This window comes from Aotus nancymaae, unplaced genomic scaffold, assembly GCF_030222135.1.
Source record: "Aotus nancymaae isolate 86718 unplaced genomic scaffold, 86718_ANA_hifiasm-v0.15.2.pri h1tg000007l, whole genome shotgun sequence".
Lineage (NCBI taxonomy): Eukaryota > Metazoa > Chordata > Mammalia > Primates > Aotidae > Aotus > Aotus nancymaae.
This window is the reverse complement of record NW_026988418.1, coordinates 62,642,588-62,667,618: the sequence shown is the minus strand read 5'-3', so window position 1 is coordinate 62,667,618 and position 25,031 is coordinate 62,642,588. Positions and strand designations below refer to the sequence as shown.

The 25,031-nt window shown below is 37.3% G+C and overlaps 1 protein-coding gene and 1 non-coding gene across 17 annotated transcripts in view; one reads left to right on the top strand and one right to left on the bottom strand.

Annotated features, from left to right (window-relative positions):
- ST7L (suppression of tumorigenicity 7 like) overlaps window positions 1-25,031 on the bottom strand; it is a 101,836-nt gene that overhangs the window by 52,875 nt on the left and 23,930 nt on the right. For 15 of the 16 annotated variants that reach the window (XR_001109670.3, XM_064372710.1, XM_012466575.3 and 12 more), the window contains 6 exons: window positions 20,777-20,855; window positions 11,333-11,487; window positions 9,749-9,846; window positions 9,367-9,481; window positions 5,973-6,045; window positions 4,966-5,068 (listed from right to left, as the gene is read on the bottom strand). Coding sequence is in view for 15 of the 16 variants with exons in the window: in XM_064372710.1 (XP_064228780.1) it covers window positions 4,966-5,068; window positions 5,973-6,045; window positions 9,367-9,481; window positions 9,749-9,846; window positions 11,333-11,487; window positions 20,777-20,855 (623 nt within the window). In the remaining variant the exon portion in view is untranslated. The remainder of the gene's footprint in view (window positions 1-4,965; window positions 5,069-5,972; window positions 6,046-9,366; window positions 9,482-9,748; window positions 9,847-11,332; window positions 11,488-20,776; window positions 20,856-25,031) is intronic. The other variant, XM_012466580.3, reaches the window with a different exon arrangement.
- Window positions 14,520-14,649, top strand: LOC135273519 (small nucleolar RNA SNORA17). The gene has a single exon (XR_010341309.1). It is a non-coding gene; the product is annotated as a small nucleolar RNA SNORA17 (small nucleolar RNA).

Here is a 25,031-nt window from a genome sequence, read left to right as displayed (position 1 = left end):
CCTATGGCCTTACTAAATGTATTTCTGAAATAATAGGACTTCAAAGTAAAAATGGCTCCTTGATCTGTGGGCTGCAGAATGACTGTTGTGTTAACAGGCATGAAAACATTAATCTCCTTATATATCTCCATCAGAACTCTTGGGTGACTAGGTACATTGTCAATGAGCAATAATCTTTTGAAAGCAATCATTTGTCTGAGCAGTAGGTCTCAACAGTGGGCCTAAAATAGTGATAAACCATGTGGTAAACCTAAAATAGTGGTAAACCATGCTATAAACAGATGTGTTGTCATCCAGGCTTTGTTGTCCCATTTATAGAGCACAGGCAGAAAATATTTAGCATAATTCTTAAGGGCCCTAGGATTTTGGGAATGGTAAATAAGCACTGGCTTCAACTTAAAGTCACCAGCTGCATTAACCCCTAAGAAGAGAGTCAGCTTGTCCTTGGAAGCTCTGAAGCCAGGTAACAACTTCTCTCTAGTTATGAAAATCCTAGTTGGCATCTTCTTCTAATAGAAGGCTGTTTGATCTACTTTGGAAAGCTGTTATTTCTCAACATGAGCAAAGCAGAACAAAGAAAAAGAGGGGGAAAATGTAAATAAAATCTGTTGTTTAGTATATCTACCTTAATGGAATAAATACAACCCTAAATCAAAGAGGAAATCACAAACAAATTAGAAAATATTTTGGGCCAAGTGAGGTGGCTCACACCTGTAATCCAAGCACTTTGGGAGGGAGGGAGGATGCTTGAGGCCAGGAGTTCAAGACCAGTCTGGGCAACATGTAGAAATCCTGTCTCTATTATTTTTAAAAGAAAATATTTTGAACTAAATTATGTAAAAAAATGTGGCCATAGTATGCAGTTAAAATTGTGCTGATGCTGAGAGAAGTTTCTAGATTTAACTGGGTATATCAGAAGAAAGGCTGAAAATTAGAGTTAAGCACCTATGCAAGAAGACACAGGAAATTAAAATAAAATAAACTCAAATGAAGTAGAAGGAAGGCAATAAAAAGCAGAAATGAATGAATCAGAAATAGTGGGAAAAAAAATCAACAAAGCCAGAGCTAAGTTCTTGGTAAAAACTAATAAGATTGACAAATCCCTAAGGAATTTGGTCAAGGAAAAAAAAAGTAGCCAATGTTAGGAATTAAAAAGTGGATATTGGCCGGGTGCGGTGGCTCACGCCTGTGATCCTAGCACTTTGGGAGGCCGAGATGGGTGGATCACCTGAGGTCAGGAGTTCAAGATCAGCCTGGCCATCATGGTGAAACTCCATCTTTATTAAAAAAAAAAAAAGTGGATATTACAATTAATTCTGCAAATATTAATGAGGTAATAAAAGGATTTTATGAATACTTTATGTCAATAAATTTGAAACTTTTGATGAAATAAATTTTTAGAAAAATACAACTTATCAAATTCCAACATAAGAAGAAACAAAAAATTTCTTTTTTTTCTTTTTGTGAGATGGAGTCTCGCTCTGTCACCCAGGCCGGAGTGCAGTGGTGAGATCTCAGCTCACTGCAACCTTTGCCTCCCATGTTTCAGCGACTCTCCTGCCTCAACCTCCAGAGTAGCTGGGAATACAGGCATGTACCACCACAACCAGTTAATTTTATTATTTTTTTTTTTTTGAGACGGAGTTTTGCTCTTGTTACCCAGGCTGGAGTGCAATGGCGCGATCTCGGCTCACCGCAACCTCCGCCTCCTGGGTTCAGACAATTCTCCTGCCTCAGCCTCCTGAGTAGCTGGGATTACAGGCATGCACCACCATGCCCAGCTAATTTTCTGTATTAGTAGAGACGGGGTTTCACCATGTTGACCAGGATGGTCTCGATCTCTTGACCTCGTGATCCACCCGCCTCTGCCTCCCAAAGTGCTGGGATTACAGGCTTGAGCCACCGCGCCCGGCCAATTTTTTGTTTTTTTTTGTATTTTTAGCAGAGACAGTATTTCACCATGTTAGCCAGTGAGGTCTCGATCTCCTGACCTCATGATCCACCTGCCTCAACTTCCCAAAGTGTTGGGATTACAAGAGTGAGACACCATGCCCGGTCAGGAAACAAAAAATTTCAATAGTTATGATATGCTTAAAAACTGAATTTGTAATTAAATTATTAAAGAAAACAAATTTGTAACTCAAAGTCTTCTCACAAAGAAAACTGAAGAATCATATGGCTTTAATAACAAATTTTACTAATTTAAGGCAGAAATAATTCTAATTTTATATAAATTACTCCAGAGAATAAATAAACATGGACCACTCTTTAACTCATTGATAAATCCAGGGCAAGGTGCATGTTTGCTCATATCTGTAATCCCAGCACTTTGGGAGGCTGAGGTAGGCAGATCGCTTGAGGCTAGGAGGCGGAGGTTGCAGTGGGCCAAGATAGAACCACTGTACTCCAGCCTGGGCATGAGACAAAGACCTTGTCTTTGTTTTTTTTCTTTTCTTTCTTTCCTTTTTTTTTTTTTTTTTTTTTTAATGAGACAGAGTCTCACTCTGTGGCCCAGGCTGGAGTGTAATAGCTTGATCTCAGCTCACTGAAACCTCTGCCTCCTGGGTTCAAGCAATTCTCCTGCCTCAGCCTCCTGAAAAGCAGAAGACTCTTGTCTTAAAAAGAAAAAAAATCCAGAAATAAAGGAAAGGTACAGATCAAAAACATAAAGAAAGAGAAGAAATGAACATAATTAATAAATAAGAATAGTGGTTACCTTTAGATAAGAAGGAAGAGGTTGTAATGGGAAAGGGCAGTCAGGTAGGCGTCTATGAGTTGACAATGTTGTTTCTTGACCTCGGTAGTTTTCAAGCATTTACTTTGTAATAAATCATTAAGATGCACATTTTTGTTTTATACACCTTCTTGCATGTGTAGAAGAATTCATAATAAAAAGTTTACAGTACTCGCCCCATATCCTTAGGACATATGTTTTAAGACTCCCAGTGGGGCTGAGTGCAGTGGCTCACGCCTGTAATCCCAGCATTTTGGGAGGCCGAGGCGGGCAGATCAAAATGTCAGGAGTTTGAGACCACTCTGATCAACATGGTGAAACCCTGTCTCTACTAAAAATACAAAAATTAGCTGGGCATGGTGACTTGCACCTGTAATCCCAGCTACTCAGGAGGCTGAGGCAGGAGAATGGCTTGAACTCGGGAGGCGGAGGCTGCAGTGAGCCGAGAATGCGCCACTGCACTCCAGCCTGGGTGACAGCGAGACTCTGTCTCAAAAAAAAAAAAAAAAAAAAAAAAAAAAAAAGACACTCAGTGGATATCTGAAACCACAAATAGGACCAAACCCTACATACATCGTGATTTTTCCTAAAAATATATACCCATGATACAATTTATAATTTAGGCACAGTAAGAGACTAATAACCAACAACAATAATAAAATACAACAGTTATAATAATATGCCAATCTTGCATTTGGGGTTACTATTAAGTAAAATAAGGGTTACTTGAACACAAGCACTATGATACCATGACAGTCAATTTGACAATTGAGTTGGCTACTAAGAGTGACTAACGGGTGGGTAGCACAGACAGTGTGGATATGCTGGACAAGGGGATGAGTCACGTACTAGGTTGGATGGAGGGGGATGGTGTAAGATTTCATCAAGCTACTCAGAACAACATTCAACTTAAAACTTATGAGAACAACATTCAACTTAAAACTTATGAATTATTTCTGGAATATTCCATTTAATATCTTCAGACAGAGGGTGATTATGGATAACTGAAACCATGGAATGTGAAACTGTGGATATGGGTGAACTTCTGTCTTTAAATATATGGAACCAGTGTCACTTAATGAGGGAATGGTATAAATATTTGTACCATTCTCTTTCTTGGACTTAAGTACTTTTCTTAACCATATCTCTAACAGGCTTACAACATCCTTTTCTTGGAAATTATCTTTTAGCAATTAATCTCTTTACTACAGCTCTTTATTCTAGCTTCCAAGCTCTATTAACATCCTTTACACTGGAATCAATAGCTATAATTACATTTCGTAGTAAGGGCGTCTATTCTTGAATAGTCTATACTTCCTAACATGGGGCATTGTTTGTAAAATCCCCCTCTTTTTTTATTCTTGAGATGGGGTTTGACTCTGTCATCTAGGCTTCAGTACAGTGGCATGATTGCAGCTCACTGCAGTCTTGACCTCCTGAACTCAAGCAATCTTCCCTGCTTGCCCTCCCAAGTAGCTGAGACAACAGGATGCATCACCACGCCCAGATTATTTTTGTATTTTTTGCAGAAATGAGGTCTCACCACATTGCCCAGGCTAATCCCAAACTCCTGGGCTCAAGTAATCCTCCCGCCTTGGCCTTCCAAAGTCTTGGGGTTATAGGCATGAACTACTGTGTCCACCCAGAATCCTAAATTTTACTTTGTGTTATAACACACAAAGATGAAGCAATAATTTGTATGCCTGCAAGGTATACAATATAGAGACAAAGCAAGTATATAGATTCATCTGGGACTAAATAAGCATCAGCCAGTTTGTCTGGGAATTTCCACATCTGCTTCCTATCATTGATTATTTTAATCTGTTTGTCTTTAGTTTTTGTCTACCCAACTCTAGTTCAAAAGCTAGGCATCTGTGTAGAAAAAGCTTTCACAGTAACAGGAAATTTGATTTAGTGATATGAAATATGAATAATCTTTTAAGACCAAGCCGTTATTTCTTCTCTGTAACTATACTAAAAGAACAGCTAAGCGAACACAGTTCAAATTATATTTTGACAGTAATTACAAAGCATATAGCTAACTATTACTCCTTTCCACCTTTCTAAATGCCTAAATGTTTCAACATCCCCTTTAAGGTGATAATAAGCATCAAAATACAGCAGAATAAAACAATTCCACACCAAATAATAGTGACCCAGACTTTGGTCTACATGGTCATCAATTTGATAAACTTAAATAAAGGTAGTATTTTCATAATAAAATTTCTCACTTTTGGAACATGAGGATTAAATTCTACAGCTCTATGAATTGCTTCCACGGCATTAATTTCTGCTGTGCTTAACCCTCTTTTGGAGGCTGTTTCTGGAGAGAATCTACAAGAAAACCACAAAATGAAAAAATAAATATGCTAAAAAAACAGAAAGTATGGATTTAGATAATAATACAGCCCCTTGAATCAAAGGAGTTTCTTGAGATGGCCAAAAACAAAGCCAGAGGACACCAAAATAAATAAATAAAGCCTTGTGGTTCAACATATAAAAAACAAAGCAGCATAAGGAATGAAAATCTTCAAACTTAGGTAAAGAAGGCCTTCAGGAGAAGTCCATCGAAGGTACACTTTAGAAAACGTAACTAAGTAATAAATGCTACACAGTGATATCCAAATAATCTCATGAAATAGCAGTACATTCTTATCAAATTCTTATCTGAGAGGAAACAAACTGAAAATCCCATTCTAATTCATATCAAAGCATAAAAATCTAAGGTGAAAGAAAATAGTCACCATTTGGTTGATTTCTGAGTATCTTATCTGCACAATAAAGAGAATTCATTAAAAGTAGCCAAAAATACAAGAAAAGCAGAGCTCAGAATTATTCTCTAAGAAGAAATAACATATGCCTATTTCCCTACCACGTACTTCATCATCATCATCATAGGTACTATTTATTGTGTGTGCTTTCTTTCTAGATATTGCTTTTGGCACTTACCACACATAATCCTCCTCAACCCTCCTGTGGTGTTATTCTCATTTTACAGATGAAGGAGAAACTCAAAATGATCAACCTGCCTACAGTTCTATAGCTACAATGTGGTAGAGTTTGAATTTGAGGTCAGGTTGCTCTTTCCACTACACACAGCAAGAAGTCTGTAAGCCCTAAAAGATCCAGGCTATTCAGAAGGAAGTAGAGTGGAAAATAGCATTGTTTAAAGTCAGTAGAGGACAAATATGATATTGAGTTTAGCAGTCTTTCCAATTGCAGTTTTTACAGCACTTACTTATCTGAAACTGTCCTCGTCTTCAACAGTGCTGCTGTGTAACAGATTGCTGCTGACTTTGGAAGGCTTATATCTGTAATGATAATTTTCAATATAGGTAGGAATTACAAAAAATGTATTGAGACAATTTTTTAATAATAATAGTTCACAATGCAAATTCAGTAGATATATAGGAAAAACCTGGACATTGTATTTAAAAATGTATAATATAGTAGGAAAAACCCAGATATGAAGTTGAAAAAGCTGAGTCTGAACCTTGATCTTATTATTTACTAGCTAAGCATCTTTGAGCTAGTAGCAACTTGTTTGACCTCAGTTTTCTCTTCTCAAAATAATGATACTTTTCTGACTGAGATGAAATTATGTCTACGAAAGCCCTCTGCACAATGGGTGAAATGTGCTCAACAAATTTTTATAATAACCTGCTTATAATAAGTTCAGGGAAAAATGAATAGTATAATTAAAACTATGTAAAACCTTCATCCATTCATAGAGAAAAACAAAAATTAGAAAAAAAAAAATTAAAATATTTAACAGTAGTTAAATCCAGGTTGATTCAACCAAGGATGATTTTTTTTCTTCTTCCTAGATTTTTGTATTTTCTTAAATTACTATTTTTTAGAAAATAAAAAATTCATCTGGAACTATAGGTAAATTAATTATATAAATCATTTTTAAAAGAATGTCCAAAATAACGCTTTCAGAAGAGTAAGACTGAAGAACTCTCTTGATATTTTTGATTCCAGAATCATACTAGCAAATGGAGAACTGAGAAAGTAAATTTGCTTTCAACTTCCTCAGGATTCTGAAATGGTAAAAACTGGGACTTATGAAAATACAGAAGCATATCAACTTAGATATGCTTTATTAGTTTTAGTTTTATTTTATTTTTAATGAATCCGGTTCTATTCTAATTTCTTGAATTCAGTCCCTAAGCTTGTTCATCATAAGTATTGTAAGCAGGCCATGTATCCAGTAAATTACATATGGAAAGAATTTCTCACAAATTTCTCCATGAGCCTACTCTATTCTGAAGCATTGCTTAAGAATTCCAGATGTTTAAAAGAAATAAACTTCTCTTTCCAAGTATAACACATTTCAAACTTCCCAAGTCATGGGGATTCCCAAGCGAATGGGTAGGAACCTATAATAGGACAAATGTGAATAAATGACTTTTTTTTTTTTTTTTTTGAGATATGGTCTCTCTCTGTCACCCAGGCTGGAGTACAGTGGCGTAATCTTGGCTCACTGCAACCTCCACCTCAGCCTCCCGAGCAGCTGGGACTACAGGTGCATGCCACCATGCCCAGCTAATTTTTAATAATATTTTTTGTAGAAATGGTGTTGCACTATGTTGCCCAAGCTGGTCTTGAACTTCTGAGCTCAAGAGATCCACCCTCCTCGGCCTCCCAAAGTGCTGGAATTACAGGTGTGAGCTGCTGTGCCCAGCCTCCAATAAGTGACTTACATGTGTTCTTTTAAAGTAAAACATATGACCAGAGGCCAGGTGCAGTGGCTCATGCCTGTAATCCCAGCACTTTGGGAGGCCAAGGCGGGCAGATCACCTGAGGTCAGGAGTTTGAGACCAGCCTGATTAACATGGAGAAACCCTCTCTCTACTAAAAATACAAAATTAGCCAGGTGTGGTGGTACATGCCTACAATCCCAGCTACTCGGGAGGCTGAGGCAGGAGAATTGCTTGAACCCAGGAGGCGGAGGTTGCAGTGAGCCAAGATTGTGCCACTGCACTTCAGCCTGGGCAACAAGAATGAAACTCCAAGTCAAAAAAAAAAAAAAAAAGATATGACCAGAAGCATAGAAATGCCAAATTTTCAGCTTGAGATTAAAAGCTGATTCCTCTCTCAGGATGAGGAAAAAGGCTTTGTCTTTAAAATTCTCCAAACTTCATGTGTGATAAACTGCTATTACTATAACATAACAACCAAAATAACCAATATATATTGAATTGTTACCATGAGAAGACAAGTGAACAAAGAAATCAAACACCTGGATTTGCTTCTTTTTTTTTTTTTTTGAGACGGAGTCTTGCTCTTGTTACCCAGGCTGGAGTACAATGGCGCGATCTCGGCTCACCACAACCTCCGCCTCCTGGGTTCAGGCAATTCTCCTGCCTCAGCCTCCTGAGTAGCTGGGATTACAGGCACGCGCCACCGCGCCCAGCTAATTTTTTGTATTTTTAGTAGAGACGGGGTTTCACCATGTTGACCAGGATGGTCTCGATCTCATGACCTCGTGATCCACCTGCCTCAGCCTCCCAAAGTGCTGGGATTACAGGCGTGAGCCACCGCGCCCAGTCTGGATTTGCCTTTTACTGGCTGGGAGAACTTACCCCAATATTTCGACCTTCTTAAACTCCAGTTTCCTTATTTAGTAATTGGAGACAGTAAAAATACTTGTCTTACCACATCACAAGACTATTATAAATATCAAATTATCATTGCATTTTGTAACTAACAAGCATTGTAAAAATGTTATTCTGAATTGCTCTTATAGTAAATGCCACTAAGCAACTTCTCTGTTAGCTTTGCTTGACAGTCCAAAACAAATGAGGTATGCCCACTATGTGCATAACACCCATACTTTTCCAGTTATCTCACCAAACACTCAGTCTTCAGTGTAACTGCTGCTCGTTTGTTTGTATTGTCCACTAACTGTAAATCCTATGAGGGCTTCCCTTCTTTTTTTTTTTTTTGAGACAGTCTCTTCCCTCTGTTGCATAGGCTGGTCTACAGTGGCACAATCACAGCTCAGTTTACAGTTCCACTAAACTGTAAATCCTATGAGGACTCCCTTCTTTTTTTTTTTTTTTTTTTGAGACAGTCTTCTTCCTCCCTCTGTTGCCTAGGCTGGACTATAGTGGCGCAAACACAGCTCTCTACAGCCTGAACCTCCTAGGCTCAAGTGATCCTCTCACCTTAGCCTCCTAAGAGGCTGGAACTACAGATGCACAACACTATGCCCAGCTAACTTTTTTTTGTAGAGACAGGGTCTTGCCATGTTGCCCATGCCAGTCTCCAATTCCTGGGCTCAGGTGATCCTCCCGCCTCAGCCTCCCAAAGTGCTGGGATTACAGGTGTGAGTCACCACTCCCAGCCTCCCATGTTGTCTTATTCACTATCATACTCTGAATGCCTCACTCATATTAGGCACTCAATCAACAAACAAGTAAATCTTGACAGAAGAAAAGTTCTTCCTTGCAGTCTTTTGCTAATAAAAGTCCTGATAAAGAAGGTACTTAATAGCAAACTCAGTGTGTGCTAAATATTGACTGGTAAAATAGAGAAAATTAGATAAATACTAGAATATAACCATATTTATAATTACATCATTGGAAAAGAATAACAATGCTATCAACTAAGGGAATATGACTCACCATCATATTTTGCTAGGACTGCCTGAACATCTGCATAGGCCTGTAATTCTAAAAGTGATTCTAAGAGATTTTCATGGACGTTCAACATGGTAAGAGGAGGAAATTCTTTCATCAACTGTATATTAAAAGGAAAAAAAGATTAAAATCATAACAAAGGAACTCAACAGAGCTGAGCCAGATTCATTAAAGTAGAAATTCTTGTTTCTTAACATAGCTATGAAGAAGACCTAACCCTTAAGAAAGGTACATATATTAAATAAACACCTTGTTTTAAAAACTACCAATTAAAAAACAGTGACTCTGCATTAAAATAACTGGCAACTTAACTATATTTTAGTTTGTGGAGGAATAAATGTAATAGTCCCACCATCAATTTACTTACATCTCGCATTATTTTTACCGCTTCTCTTATTCTTCCTAATTTTCTTGCACACATTGCCAATCTTCTTTTAATATATACCAGTACATTGGTATCTCTCCCTATTTAGAATAAAAAAGATACAACTATTACTTTTGTATTGTGGGCTGCTATTTCATTAACATACCCACTTATGTTATTCGCTTCGCTTGGAAGATTCAATTAAAATTAAATTGTGTCAGAATGGAAGAATACTAATTATGGCTACATTTGGACGATGAATATTGAACAGGAATGTTCTCTATTTTTGTGCATGTTTTAAGTTTTCTGTATTAAAACTTAAAATACACATTTAATTATTTTTGCCTCTCATAGTAACCTTAGTATATATAATTTATGTATGATTGATGTTTATTTTAACATTAACAGAAAATAAATAATACATTAAAAGGAAGATGTAACATTAACCTAATATTTTAAGTTTGTGCATAAATGATCTATTATTCTGATATTCTCTATTGTTTTAATTGAAAAACAAAAAACGTCCAAAACAAAGTTTCCATGGCTAATGTAAACTTTTCTTAACAGTGAGTAATTGACAAACTATAAAACTACTTCTAGAAAGAGCTAACAAATATTTCTGTAACTATCTCATAACCATATTTGAGATTATACAAAGACAAATGGCATGACTTTTTTACAGATGTAGTTTCATTAGTGCCAGGCTACAAAATTATATATTCCCACAAATGTGTGTTATAAAAATATGCATCAATGAAATATACCATATATATCAGTATTTAGCTTAGGGAGAAAAACATTCTCCAAATTTTAATTTACAAACAAAAGAAGATTTAGAACTTAAGTGCTAGTAGATAATACATTATATAAACATATTTCAATTTATTTCCTGCTTCACTATTTGCCAAAATCATGAAACCAAAACCCTCTGGCCATAAAAATAGCAGGAAGCAGCATCATTGATGATTCTAACATCTTTGGTAAAAAAAATCTTAATCATAATTAGTAAAGCATATCTAAGAATCGAAAAGACTTTTGTTGCTATAGTTCATCTGATCCCAAGCACATCATGGAGAAAAACCAACCAAAGAAAGAATCAGTGCCAAGTATCAGGCTGGATTTAGGGCTAAGAATCAGATGGTGTGAAAGGAGCCACTCCCTAGCACTATATGCAGATACACAGTCTGAAGAGCAAAGCAAACAATGTACCTTTACTCTTGCTTAGAGTAAGGGCGAGGATAAAGATAATCGCTGCTTATTATCACTAGAAGGCTCTCCTGAATGCTGAATGTTTTTGAGTTATGTTTTTTCAATGAACAGCCCAATTCTCACATGAAAAAAATTACTGTTAAGTCTCAGAGCAGCACATCTTCTCTCAATAACCTGAGCAGATCTATTCCCTTCCATAAGCTTTATTTGGCTAATATACATTTCTGTCTCGCTGGCTTGTAGGTATCATGAATAGATTAGTTATTTCCAGTGAAAATTAACCTGTAAGTATTAAGTTTTTTATTACTGTTGTTTTGTGTTAAGACACAAGCAAATCTGAGGAGCTAAAAGAGTAATAAGCAGTTCAAACTTGCTTACTCAGTTGAGCTTCATGCTGAGGACTTTGGTGCTGGCATTGCTGTGACCGCCTATAAATTGTTTCTCCTGCCTTGAGTGCCTGTTTAAATAACCTTTCAGCATCTACAATAGTTGTTGCTTCTTCCTCAGCCAGTAGAACGTATGCAGTGGCACAGCTATGAAGAAAGCAGGGAGGCAATTTTAAATAAAATGATATAGCAGGTATTTTTTCTTGGTTATGTCCCTTTGCTCTATGTCATATTTCCTTTCCTACACTTTTTCTACCTTTTGAAGAAAAAAAAACTTCATTCAATATTTTACTTTCATAGGGACATATTGGTATATTCTTTATGTCTGATTCCACAATTTTTCTGCTCTCTTATCTTTCCCTTCTGCTCTTTATCTTGTCCTTCAAAAAAAAAATTTCTGTCTCATTCTCTAACCTATTGTCCTGTGTTTTCTTTTTGTGAAAGGGGAGAGAAAAAAAAGATATATAAACAATTATCTGAATTGTCACTCAGAAGACTATACCCTCTAGTGGTAATATCTGATTTTTTTTGAGACAAGAGTTTCACTCTTGTCGCCTAGGCTGGAGTGCAATGGACCGATCTTGGCTCACTGCAACCTCTGTCTCCCAGGGTTCAAGCAATTCTCCTGCCTCAGTTCCTGAGTAGCTGGGATTACAGGCATGCGCCACCATGACCAGCTAATTTTTGTATTTTTAGTAGAGATGGGGTTTCACCATGCTGGCCAGGCTGGTCTGAAACTTCAGACCTCACTTGATCCACCTGCCTCAATCTTCCAAAGTGCTAGGATTACAGGAGTGAGCCACTGTGCCCAGCCGGTCATACCTGATTTAGTCGCTATATACTTTATGATATCCATTTCACGGGGCAGGTATAGGGAGGGTGAAGATTGAGAAGACAGTCCTTTGGCCAACTAGGCACGTTTAACATCTAACTTAGAAACATATTCCAGGACTAGACATTTTCCCCAAATTTGAGCACGCCCCTCTGCATTCTGTCCCATCCTCCCATGGACTTATCCACAATATTATGCAGTATAATTTCCCTTGTTCTAAATTCAAGTCCTTCCTCCCATACTCCTACTCTCATTCATTCTTCACAACAATGCTTATGCCAAGTTTTCTTTTCTTCACTGCACTAAAACACAGAGGCTTTTCTTTGTGTCTTTTTTTTTTTTTCAGATGGAGTCTCACTCTGTTGCCCAGACTGGAGTGTAATGTCGCAATCTCGGCTCACTGCAACCTCTGCCTCCTGGGTTCAAGTGATTCTCCTGCCTCAGCCTCCTAAGTTGGTGGGATTACAGGTACACGTCACCACACCCGGCTAATTTTTGTATTTTTTAAGTAGAGACAGGGTTTCACCATGTTGGTCAGGCTGGTCTCGAACTCCTGACCACATGATCTGCCCACCTTGGCCTCCCAAAGTCCTGGGATTACAGGCATGAGCCACTGTGTTCGGCCCTTTGTATCTTTTAAGTCAACACCTGGTTAATAAACAAATTCTTGTTTTGGGGCCACAAAGAGAAATAAAACGTTATTCCACTCCCAGAAATAACAAACCCATCTCTTCTAGAGACAATGTCCTAGTTGTAATTATCTAAGCCTGCACTGTCCAGTATTCTAGGCATTAGCCACATGTGGTTATTGAGAACTTGAAATATGACAAGTTATAATTGAGATGTGATGCAAGTGTAAAAACACAATGAATTTTGAAGATTTAGAAGAATGTAAAGTTCCTCATTAATAGATTTTAGAAAAGTATTGACTATATGTTAAAATATTTTAGGCTGGGAGCGGTGGCTCACACCTATAATCCCAGCAATTTGGGAGGCCCAGGTGGGTGGATCATGAGGTCAGGAGATCAAGACCATCCTGGCCAACATGGTGAAACCCCGTCTCTATTAAAAATACAAAAATTAGCTGGGTGTGGTAGCTCAACTGTAGTCCCAACTACTCAGGAGGCTGAGGCAGGAGAATCCCCTGAACCCAAGAGGTGGAGGCTGCAGTGAGCCGAAATCGAACAACTGCACTCCAGCCTGGCGACAGAGTAAGACTCCATCTCAAAAAATAAAAAAAATAATTAAAAAATAAAGTATTTCAATATTTTGAATACAGCTAAATAAAACATTATACAGATTAATTTCACCTATTTCTTTTTACTTTTTAAATGTGGATACTAGAAAATGTAAAGTTATATATGTGGCTTGCATTGTATTTCTTTTTTTTTTTTTTGAGACAGAGTTTCACTCTTGTTACCTAGGCTGGAGTGCAATGGCGTGATCTTGGCTCACCACAACCTCCGCCTCCTGGGTTCAAGCAATTCTCCTGCCTCAGCCTCCCGAGTAGCTGGGACTACAGGCGCGTGCCACCACGCCCAGCTAATTTTTGTATTTTTAGTAGAGACGGGGTTTCACTTTGTTGACCGGGATGGGCTCGATCTCTTGACCTCATGATCCACCCGCCTCGGCCTCTCAAAGTGCTGGGATTATAGGCGTGAGCCACCGCGCCCGGCCTTCATTGTATTTCTAATAATTAGTGCTTATCTAAGCAAGAGGAAAGAAATTATTGATAAACATAGAAAACTAAGCATTAAACAAAAGTGATAGCAGGTAGAAATCATTAAGTGGAGACAAAAAATGTTCTTCAGATATGGAAAATGCAAATCATACCATTTCATCATTCTTCAAATAGAAAGACCTTATAGTACATAATAATTTCACTAATCAACAAAGATTTCTCCATTTCATTACACTAGATACCTGTGAAGCGTTAGATATACTACTGCTTTAAACACTGGCCTTCCTGCCTAGGCGCAGTGGCGCATGCCTATAATCTTAGCACTTTGAGAGGCCAAGGCAGGAGAATCACTTGAGGTCAGTAGTTCGAGACTAGCCTGGGCAACAAAATGAGACCCTTCTTCTGCAAAAAGAAAAATAAAGATTTAAAAATTAACTGGGTGTAGTGGTGTGCACCTGTAGTCCTAGCTACTTCAGAGGCTAAAGCAAGAGGACTGCTTAAGCCTAGGAGTTTGAGGTTACAATGAAGCTATCATCTTACCACTGCACCCCAGCCTGGGCAACAGAGCAAGACCCTGTCTCTAAACAAAAACAAAAAACAAAAACACTAAGGTTCCTGACTGCCATTCCAAAAACCAAGTGAAATGTAATAAAAACACTTTTTTTTGATGCCTCTAGAGGCATTGCAGATGTGGCTGCTGTGTCACATGTGTCATTAGGTGGCAGAGATTAGAGAGGTTATGTCTATGCTCAGCGTTTTGCCCTGTGAACGTGTGAATGTTTCATAGTCTGACACTCCTGATTTGTGGACTCGGAATCTGTTTTCCTTCACTGGCATCTGGGAGAGAGAGGCCTGGCCTTGAAGGAGGTGACTTAGCCTGTGATGGACTTCCAGCATGAGCAATGGTCAGAGTGACCAGGCCAACCGGCCCCAGCCCAGATCAAGATGCAGAGGCCAGGATGTGGGCCCAGCCCTGTGCCAGGAGGCTGGCTGGAACAGAGGGATGGGCAGACTGGCATCAGGATGCCCACTGCCTCTGCCTGGGTGGTGCTGTGTGTTCCAGCCGGCCAGGGGCAGCTGCTGGGACCATCCCTCCATTTTTAGTATTGCAATTCTTTTTTTTTTTTTTTTTTGAGACGGAGTTTCGCTCTTGTTACCCAGGCTGGAGTGCAATGGCGCGATCTCGGCTCACCGCAACCTCCGCCTCCTGAGTTGAGGCAATTCTCCTGCCTCAGCCTCCTGAGTAGCTGGGATTACAGGCACGCGCCACCATGCCCAGCTAATTTTTTTGTATTAGTAGAGACGGGGTTTCACAATGTTAACCAGGATGGTCTCGATCTCTTGACCTCATGATCCACCCGCCTTGGCCTCCCAAAGTGCTGGGATTACAGGCTTGAGCCACCGTAGTATTGCAATTCTTAAGTTCTGCCATTGTGGTATTCTGGTGGAAAAAAAGAACCGTTTGGCTGTTTTTGAACTGCCTGGAACCTAAGATCCTGAATTATTATTATTTGTTTTTACTGTATTTGAGTTATCTTGTTTTTGTTTTTTTTTCCCCCAAGGGGGAAAAAAAATCTATATGAAGAAAACATTTATTTTAAAATACAGGATGGAGTGAGGAAAAAAAAACACACTTTTTTAAAATGACTGTATGGCTGTATGGTAAAGAGATTTTTTCCTCCTTAAAGCTTTCTTGCATTTGTTCAAAAGTATTTTATATGGATATCAATTCAGGAAATTAATTATGTGAATACCTAATTAATCTTACTTTGAAGAACGTTGGTTTTTTAAATTGAGGTAAAATTCACATAAGGTTCACAGTTTAAAGCATTTTAAAGTATACAATTCAGTAATTTTTAATATATTCACAAAGTTATATATCACCACAATGTAATTCCAGAACATTTTCATCATCCCCACAAGAAACCCCATACCTATAAAGTAGTCACTCTCTATCTCCCTTGCCTTCTCAATCTCTGGAATCTCAAATCTATTTCTGCCTCTTGACAGTGTCCTTTGATGCACAAAATATTTTAATTTTGATAAAGTCAATTTATCTAATTTTTCTTTTGCTGCTTGTACTTTTGGTGTTATAATCTATGAGACCACTTCGAAATTCAAGGTGACAATTTGTCCCTATACTTTCTTCTAAGAGTTCTGTAGTTTTAACCCTTCCATTTAGTCCTTCATTGATTTTTAAATTAATTGGGACATATGGTATGAGGTAAGAGACTACCTTTATGCTTTTATATATGTGGCTATCCAGTTGTTCCACCATCGTTAAACAGACTATTCTTTCCTCCATTGAATGGTTTTGACACCCTTGTCAAAGATCATGGCCAGGCGTGGTGGCACACGCCTGTAATCCCAGCACTTTGGGAGGGCAAGGCAGGTGATCACCTGAGGTCGAGAGTTCAAGACCAGCCTGACCAACATGGAGAAACCCTGTCTCAACTAAAAATACAAAAGAGCCGGGCATGGTGGCACATGCCTGTAATCCCAGCTACTCAGGAGGCTGAGGCAGGAGAATCACCTGAACCCAGAAAGTGGAGGTTGCAGTGAGCCAAGATTGTGCCATTGCACTTCAGCCTGGGCAAAAAGAGCAAAACTCTATCTCAAAAAAAAAAAAAAAAAAAATCAACTGACCATAGATATATGGGTTTATTTCTAGAATCTCAATTTAAATCCATTGATCTAGGTGTCTATCCTTATGATTTAACTACTGTAGCTTAGCAGTAAGTTTTAAAATCAGGTAGTGTGAGTCTTCCAATGCCGTGCTTCTATTTCAAGATTGTTTTGGTATTGAGGGCTTCTTGCAGTTCTATATGAATTATAGGGTCACCTTGTCCATTTCTGCAGAAATAGTAAATAGAATTTTTATAGGGATTGCACTGAATCTGTAGATCAATTTAGGGAGTACTGCTATTCTAACAATGTCTTCCAATCCATGAACATAAGGTGTCTTTTCATTTATTTATTTAACTTATGCTTTACAGTTTTTAGCATCCAAGTCTTGCACCTCCTTGATTAAATTTATTCCTAAGTATTTAAATCTTTCCGGTGCCTTTGTAAATGGAATTGTTTTCTTAATTTCCTTTTCATTGTTCATAGCTAGGATATAGACATGCAACTGATTGTCATATGTTGATTTTGTTTCCTACAATTTTGTCAACTCTTTCATTAGCTCTAGGTTTTTTTTTGTTTTTTTTTTTTTTTTTGTGGATTAAGGTTTTCTACAAATAAAATCATGCCATCTGTGTTTGAAGATAGTTTTACTTTTTCCTTTCCAATTTAAATGCCAGGTAAAAATTTGTCTTGCCTAACTGCACTGACTAGAACCTCCAGTACACCATGTAACACAGAAGTGCAAGTGCAGACATCCTGCCTTCTTCCTGACTGTGGAGGGAAATCTTTCAGTCTTTCATCAGTAAGTATGTATTTAGAATGAATTTTTCAGATGTTCTTGTGGAATTTCCTTCTATTCCTAGTTTTTTAATATTTTCATCATAAAATGGTGTTGGATTTTGTCAGATCTTTTTTCATCAATTGAGATGATCATGTAGCTCTTGTCCTTTGGTCTATTAATGTGGAGTATTACATTAATTTGATTTCCACTTATTTATCAAGATTGGGAATTTTGTCAAATGCTTTTTCTACATCAGTTGGGATAATCATGTGGTTTCTTGCTTCATTCTGTTCATATAGTGTGCTACGTTGACTGATTTTCAAATGTTTAACCATTCTTGCATCCAGGAATAAACGCTATTTGTTCAAGGTGTGTAACATTTTTTAATATGCTGCTGTAATTGGTGTGCTATTATTTTGTTTTCAGCTATTATTTCTTCAAATATTCTTTCTGCCCTTTTCTCTCTCTCTTTTTTGGGACTCCTATAATGCATAGATTGGTATACTTGATAGCATCCTACAGTTCTCTTAGGTCATATTTCTTTATTCCTTATTTTTTTCCTGCTCCTTGAATTGGGTAATCTCAATTGACTTAAATGAAATTCACTGGTTCTTGCTTCTGTCTGCTCAAACCTGCTTGTTGCTGAATACCTATGGTATATTTTTCATTTTAGTTAAGCTTTTTAATTCTGAAATTTCTATTTGGGTCCTTTTTATTATTTCTTCCTCTTTACTGATATTCTCTAATGGTGAGATATCATTATCATGGTTTCCTTTACCTCCTTGAGCACATTTAAAATAGTTGATTTAAACTTTTTGTCTATTAAGTCCAAAGTCTAGGCTTCACAAGGGGCACTCTTTTCTATTAATTTCTTTCATTTTTATTAATTTTTTTGAGACACAGTCTCTTTATGTTTCCCAGGCTGGTCTCAAACTCCTGAGCTCAAGCAATCCTTCTGCCTTGGCCTCCCAAAGTGTTGGGACTACAGGTATAAGCCACCACACCCAGCCTAATTTCTTTTCTTTCCTATGTATGGGCCATGTTTTCTTGTTTCTTTGCATACCTTGTAATTTTTTGTTGAAAATGGGAAATTCTAAATATTTTATTTTAGCAACTCTAGAAATATAATATTCTCTACTCCCTAGGGTTTGTTGTTGCTACTTTTGCAGTTGTTTAGTGACTTTTCTGAACCAATTTTATAAAATCTGTATTATTTGTCATGTGTGACCAGTGACATCTGTGCTATTTTAGCCTTGTGGTCATTTGATGATTAGATAGAGATTTCCTTAAACGCCTGGGATCAAAACCAAACAAAACACAAACGGCAAAAGTATTTGCAAATGGGCTCTGTGTGGGTGCTAGGGCATACCTTCAACATTCAGCCTAACAGTTGACAACTCTGCCTTAGCCTTCACCTTCTACTTGTGCAGAACATGAAGGTTAGCCAGACTTGAGAGTTTAGGACTTTCTCAAGTCTCTTCTGAGCATGTGCCCAGTTCTGGCTGTGTGAAGGGTCTTTAGATTCCCAGAAATATGTGGGAGCTTTTCAAAGCCTTTATTCCTAAAAGTGTCTAATTCCCTTTGCTCACAAGCTTTCTGGTTTGTCTGTTGCTTGTCCTTCCTGTTATCCCTTGCCCCAGGCAGCAGTAGCTGATGTATTTGCCTTTAAATGTTTTCAGCAAATGACTCAAGTGTAGTTATGTCAGTTTTGCGAGAGTTTTGAAATTGAAAACTCTCTTCTTTCAGTAAGCTGAAATCAAGCCATTTGAGCTAGTCCTTCAGGGAGCCACCAGACAGGGCAAAACAAACAACCACAGTTCTTTGAAAATAAGGTCCATTCCACGTCCTCTGGTACTAGAAACCTATACCTGGCATGTACACTGTTGTCTTCAAGACTGTCACTGAGCTAGAGAGTGAGGGATGGGGCAAGGGTAAATAAAAAACCACAAAGCTTTCTTAGAGAGATTCAGGTATTTTTCCCCTTGATTAAGCATTCACTAGATATCTGTAAACTTTTGATTAGTTTCCAGAGTTTTAACAAAGTTGATGCTGACAGTTTCTGCCAGTTTACTATTTTGGAGTTCTTTACTCTGACATTTTTGCTCCACCTTGGGAAAGTCTTCTTAATAAGAATAACATATATACTAGACCAAGGTGTGGTGGCTCATACATGTAATCCCTGCACTTTGGGAGGCCAAGGTGGGTGGATCACCTGAGGTCAAAAGTTCAAGACCAGCCTGGCCAACATGATAAAACCCTGTCTCTTATACTAAAATACAAAAAATTAGCCAGGTGTGGTGGCAAACGCCTGTAATCCCAGCTATCTGGGAGGCTGAGGCAGGAGAATTGCTTGAACCTGGGAGGTGGAGGTTACAGTGAGCCGAGATTGCGCCATGGTACTCCAGCCTGGGCAACAAGAGCAAAACTTCATCTCAAAACAAAATAAAACAAACAAACAAACAAAAAATGAGGATAATATATATACTGGGGAGAGAAGGTTCAGGGAACAACTCTAAATTTACATTATTCAGAAAGCATTCCTTGATAAATCCCAACTGGAACCATATTTTCACTCTTGGCATTTATTCAGTCTGCGTCAGATGAGTGTTTATTGATCTGTTCCTTGCCATAAGGCAAGTTAATATTTACTTGCCTTATGGCAAGTAAACAGATCAATAAACTTGATCTGTTAATATTTACTTGCCTTATGATTTCACATTCTGCCTTTTCAAAATAAAAAGTTCATACAAAGAACTATAAAAAATGCTGCTAATATGGAAAAAAATAAACTTGACAGAGCTATGTTTTACTTATTTTTAATCCCCTTCTCATGCCTTCAAGTCCACTAACAACTAACATTCTCAAGATTGAATGCTTTAATGACTTAAATGACAGATGGCATAAGTACATTAGTATTTTAGTACCCTTTTAACTATAAAGTATTATCACCATTCTCCATGAGCATTCCCAACTTAGAAAAATATTTCTAGCATAATTTCTATTCAAAAGCATATATAGATTTACAATTTCAGAAGCAAAATACAGATGTTGGCAAACGCTGAAAATTTTATTAAATATCTATAACATGCAAAAGGGAAATGGGACCACTAATGACTCCAAGTGTCGTAGGAACAGACAAAAGGAGACATAAAAATCATTTGCTTGGCCAGGTGCAGTGGCTCACTCCTATAATCCCAGCACTTTGGGAGGCTGAGATCAGGCCGATCTCCTGATCTCATGAGGTCAGGAGATCAAGACCACCCTGGCCAATATGGTGAAACCCTGTCTCTACTAAAAAGACAAACATTAGCTGGGTGTGGTGGCACATGCCTGTAGTCCCAGCTACTCAAGAGGCTGAGGCAAGAGAATTGCTTGAATCCAGGAGGCGGAGGTTGCAGTGAGCCAAGATCACACCACTGCACTCCAGCCTGGCGACAGAGCAACACCGTGTCTCAAAAAAATTGTTTGTCTTGGTTTCCTTCAAAATAAATTTACTTTTCATATATTTCAAACTTACTCATTGTTTAATTCTAAGGCTTGATAGGCTGCTTTGATTCGAGCTGGAGGATTTCTTTCCCTCCATGCCTTCTGCATAACTGTAGAAAAAATATTTCAAAAAGTAGATGAGATGGTAAACAAATAATCTGCAAAATGTATGAAGAATAAGCTAATGGAGTAAACAAACCTTTAAATAACATATTCTTTAACATACAAAACAAGAAACTGGGTTATTAGCTCACATTAGCCATATGAGAAATTTACATTAAATTTGGAAGCTTCACATAAAATATAAACAAATATATTCTTTCTAAGATTTATTTGAACAACATATAGGGTACTTAAACAAGTTAATTATATCATTATTATACATGAACATTTATATATCTAATGCAGGTTAACATGGAGTTTAAATGAGATCACATTATAGTCAATATAAAATATTATAGTTCTACTTTTATCACTCTGAAAAGGTTCTATGGAGCTGCTAAAAACAAAAATATACAAAAATTTAAAAACAAAGTCTTTGCCTAATGATTGATTTACTCTAGGAAGAATGTATGGACTTGCATTTTGTGTAAAAAGGGCAAAAAAGACCAGGCACAGTGGCTCATGCCTGTAATCCTAGCCTTTGGGAGGCTGAGGTGGGAGGATCACCTGAGGTTGAGAGTTCAAGACCAGCCTGACCAACACGGAAAAGCCCTGTCTTTACTAAAAATACAAAAATTAGCCAGGCATGGTGGCTGGCACCTGTAATCTAGCTACTCAGTAGGCTGAGGCAGGAGAATGGCTTCAACGCGGGAGGGGGAGGTTGCAGTGAGCCAAGATCACACCATTGCACTCCAGCCTGGGTGACAAGAATAAGACTTTGACTCAAAAAAAAAAAAGAGAAATTAATTTAGAATATAGTACCTCTTGAAAATGTCAGCTTCTATCAGGATTCAACAAAGGCCTAAGTTAGGAGTTCTTTGGAATATTAATTTTGCTACCATTTACTGTACCAAAATGAAGACTTCACGGTAAGTAAAGTTTTCTTTAATTAAATCAACAAACAAATAAAGTAGACTCAGAAGATTATCTGGCCCATTTCAAATTTGATAAGAAAAATAGAGAACCTATGAGTGTTGCTTTTGGAATAAAACCTACAACTGTCCAGGAAGAATAATGTGAAAAATGTTTGAATTTTCCTTTGGAAACAAAATATTAGTCTTGGCTTAGAAAAGGAGACAATGTATTCCACTTGTGTAACAAAAATACATTTCTCATATGAAACATGTCACCAGCTAGCTGACAGCTAATGCTTCCTGAACTTGACAAATAGATGCAAGTCGGCACCCATCTGATCCTGGCCAGGTAAAGACCATCATTCTGCTACAACAATAAATATTACATTAAAATAATGCATAATATTAGACTTGTTATTTTTGATTACAGGCTGTCTTCCATGAGTTATATGATATTTACAAATCAAATTTTGACACTGAATCTTTAATAACATTTTAAATTGTTATTTGGTACTCTAGTATATTAAATACATGTCCTAATTTATTTAACCAATTCCCTTTTGATGGACAATTAAATTATACTAAATTTTTTGCTAATATAAAAACATTGTGATTACAATCTTTCACTATGTATCTTTTCATATCTAATCAAATATTTCCTTTCTAAAAGTAGAACATCTGTCTAAAAAAATGTATCTTTTAAAAGATTCTGGATATGTAACAAGTTTGGGGAAACAGGAGAAAAAAAAAGATTCTGGATACATACTCCCCAAACTCCTTGCAGTAAGACTGTATTAACTTACACTTTTTCAGCCAGGGTAACACAGTATGATCAATCTTTGCTAATTTAACACCTTAACACAATATAATCAATCTTTGCTAATTTAACATCTGAAACTTATCTCATTTTCATTTGTGTTTTTTAAAATTTCTAGTGAGGTCATCTAATTCACCTTTAAATAATTTATCTTATTCTTTTGTTTTCAAATGCTCTATGGGCTTTTCAAGAATACTCTTCACAACCAAAGCAGTGCTAAGCCTAAGGGAAAAGAAGAAATAAAGTTGACAGGAAAAAATATGTATTTTTTCCTAAAATAAGGCTTAGGAGTAATTTAAAACAAAATGCTGATTTGGTATTCAACTGTTCTCTTTAAGAACTCTTGATATGCTGAATATATAATTAACAGAAGCAATGAGCAATTCACTCAAATTTATGTATTTTTGTGTGTTTTTGTTTTTGTTTTTTTGAGACTGAGTCTCACTTTGCCATCCAGGCTGGAGTGCAGTGGTGCCATCTCGGCTCACTGCAACCTCTGCCTCCTGGGTTCAAGCGATTCTCCTATCTCAGCCTCCCAAGTAGCTGAGATTACAGGCAGCTGCCACCACGCCCAGCTAATTTTTTCTATTTTTAGTAGAGACAAGGTTTCTCCATGTTGGTCAGGCTAGTCTCAAACTCCCAACCTCAGGTGATCTGCCTGCCTCGGCCTTACAAAGTGCTGGGATTACAGGCATGAACCACTGTGCCCGGCCAAAATTTATGTATTTTTAAAGTTAAATAGTATTGTAATACGCTAACAAGCACAAAACAGATCAGCAGTTATCATAAGGCCAGGGGTCATAAATGTAAATGCCTACAAATGCCAGGCATTAAACATAAATGAGTAAAGTGAAAGCACATTCACTGTCTAAAGGGGAGAGCCACAACTCAGTTCCATCTTATTACTACCAAGTGTAAATGCAGGTTCAATTTTGCCCTATTTTTCAACCTTCAAAAGGTGTAAATTCAGATTTTAATGTAAAGTCTCCTGATTTTTAAATGTTGAAGAAAAAAATCCAAAAAACATTGCTGGGCCTTTGTGGATATGTTTGTTCTCTGTCCTAGATAATTAATAGAATAAGAACAAAATCTACTAATTAGTTGATGACAATAAGTCAAGAGAAATTTGCCACATCACAAATATACACATTTGTATTTTTGAATATAAAACTACTGATATAAATCATGACCTTTATGTGAGGGTCTGAAAAGATCAATATGGAATCAACAGTCCATTTTTGAAGATCATTCACAGATACACTCTGTCCTCCTTGAGTTCAACATGTAGCTGCAGTTAGACACACCTCCAGGGAAGTAGATGAAAGTTTGCAAGGACCAAAGTGGGATACATGGTTTCAAGAAAATCAACGTTTTTTTTCTGTTGTTGTTGTTTTTTAAGAAAATCAACTTCAAAAGCCTCAACTTTATCACTCTTTTCTATAATGATCTACCAATAATGTTTCTCTGGTTTCCCTTTCCCACAATCCCCATACCCACTCCCTGCAAAGATATGTTCCTTTCTCCTATTTTACACACCAAGGGCTTACTTCTTACCCATCCTGAATCTTACAGGGTGCATTGCCCTATAGTGTAAAAATCTCCAGGTGCCAAAGGGACAATCCAAAGTTTGGGTTGGGGGCAGCCATGTGGTTAATCAAGGCATCCTATAATAGGATTCCTGCTTTTTACTTATTTAACAGTGAAGCTTGGCGTTGGAAATAAAGTATTCTGGCCCCAGATGCTCTGAATTCAAGTATATTACAGAACGGAGAAGGGAGTGATAAAAATTTTTTAAAGTTCCATTAGCACCCCTCCCTACTTACTATCAAAGAATGGATTGCTCCTAAGGGAAGGTCCCCTCACATCAAGGCAAAGCAGGCATTAGCAAGGAGTAATAAAGGCAGTGAAGCCTTATTTTGGCCAAGTGATAAGTTCTAGGCAAAGTTCCAAGATACAGCTATCTTTCTATCTTAGAACCTGAATTCAGAAGAGAGATGGCTGTCATAGGGAGGCATGTTAATATATTTATTTAAATTGAAAAATGTAAACTGGTTATTCTAGTTAGCAGAAAAATAAATAAATAAATAAATTGAAAAATGAAGTCAAACTTCTCTGTTAGAAAGTAAATCTGATTTGGTTGATAGAACTGACAATGAGAACTCACCCAGTCAATTAGATAATATACAGAACTCTTTCCAAAGTTTAAAGAGGTAAATATGTAGCTCTAAGGATTTGACAGAAATATAATTAAAGCACATCACAACACTTAGAATCTTACAGTCAAATGAAATTCAAATTTTAAAAAGTTACACTCTAATGTTTTATTGGGAAAAGGATGGAAGTGTGATAAAGACTCTACAGCATAAAATAATAATAAGTTACATAGGAGTATAAAACAGATGTATTCAAGAAGAAAAAAGACAAAATTTACCATTGTTAAAGAGCATTTGGTA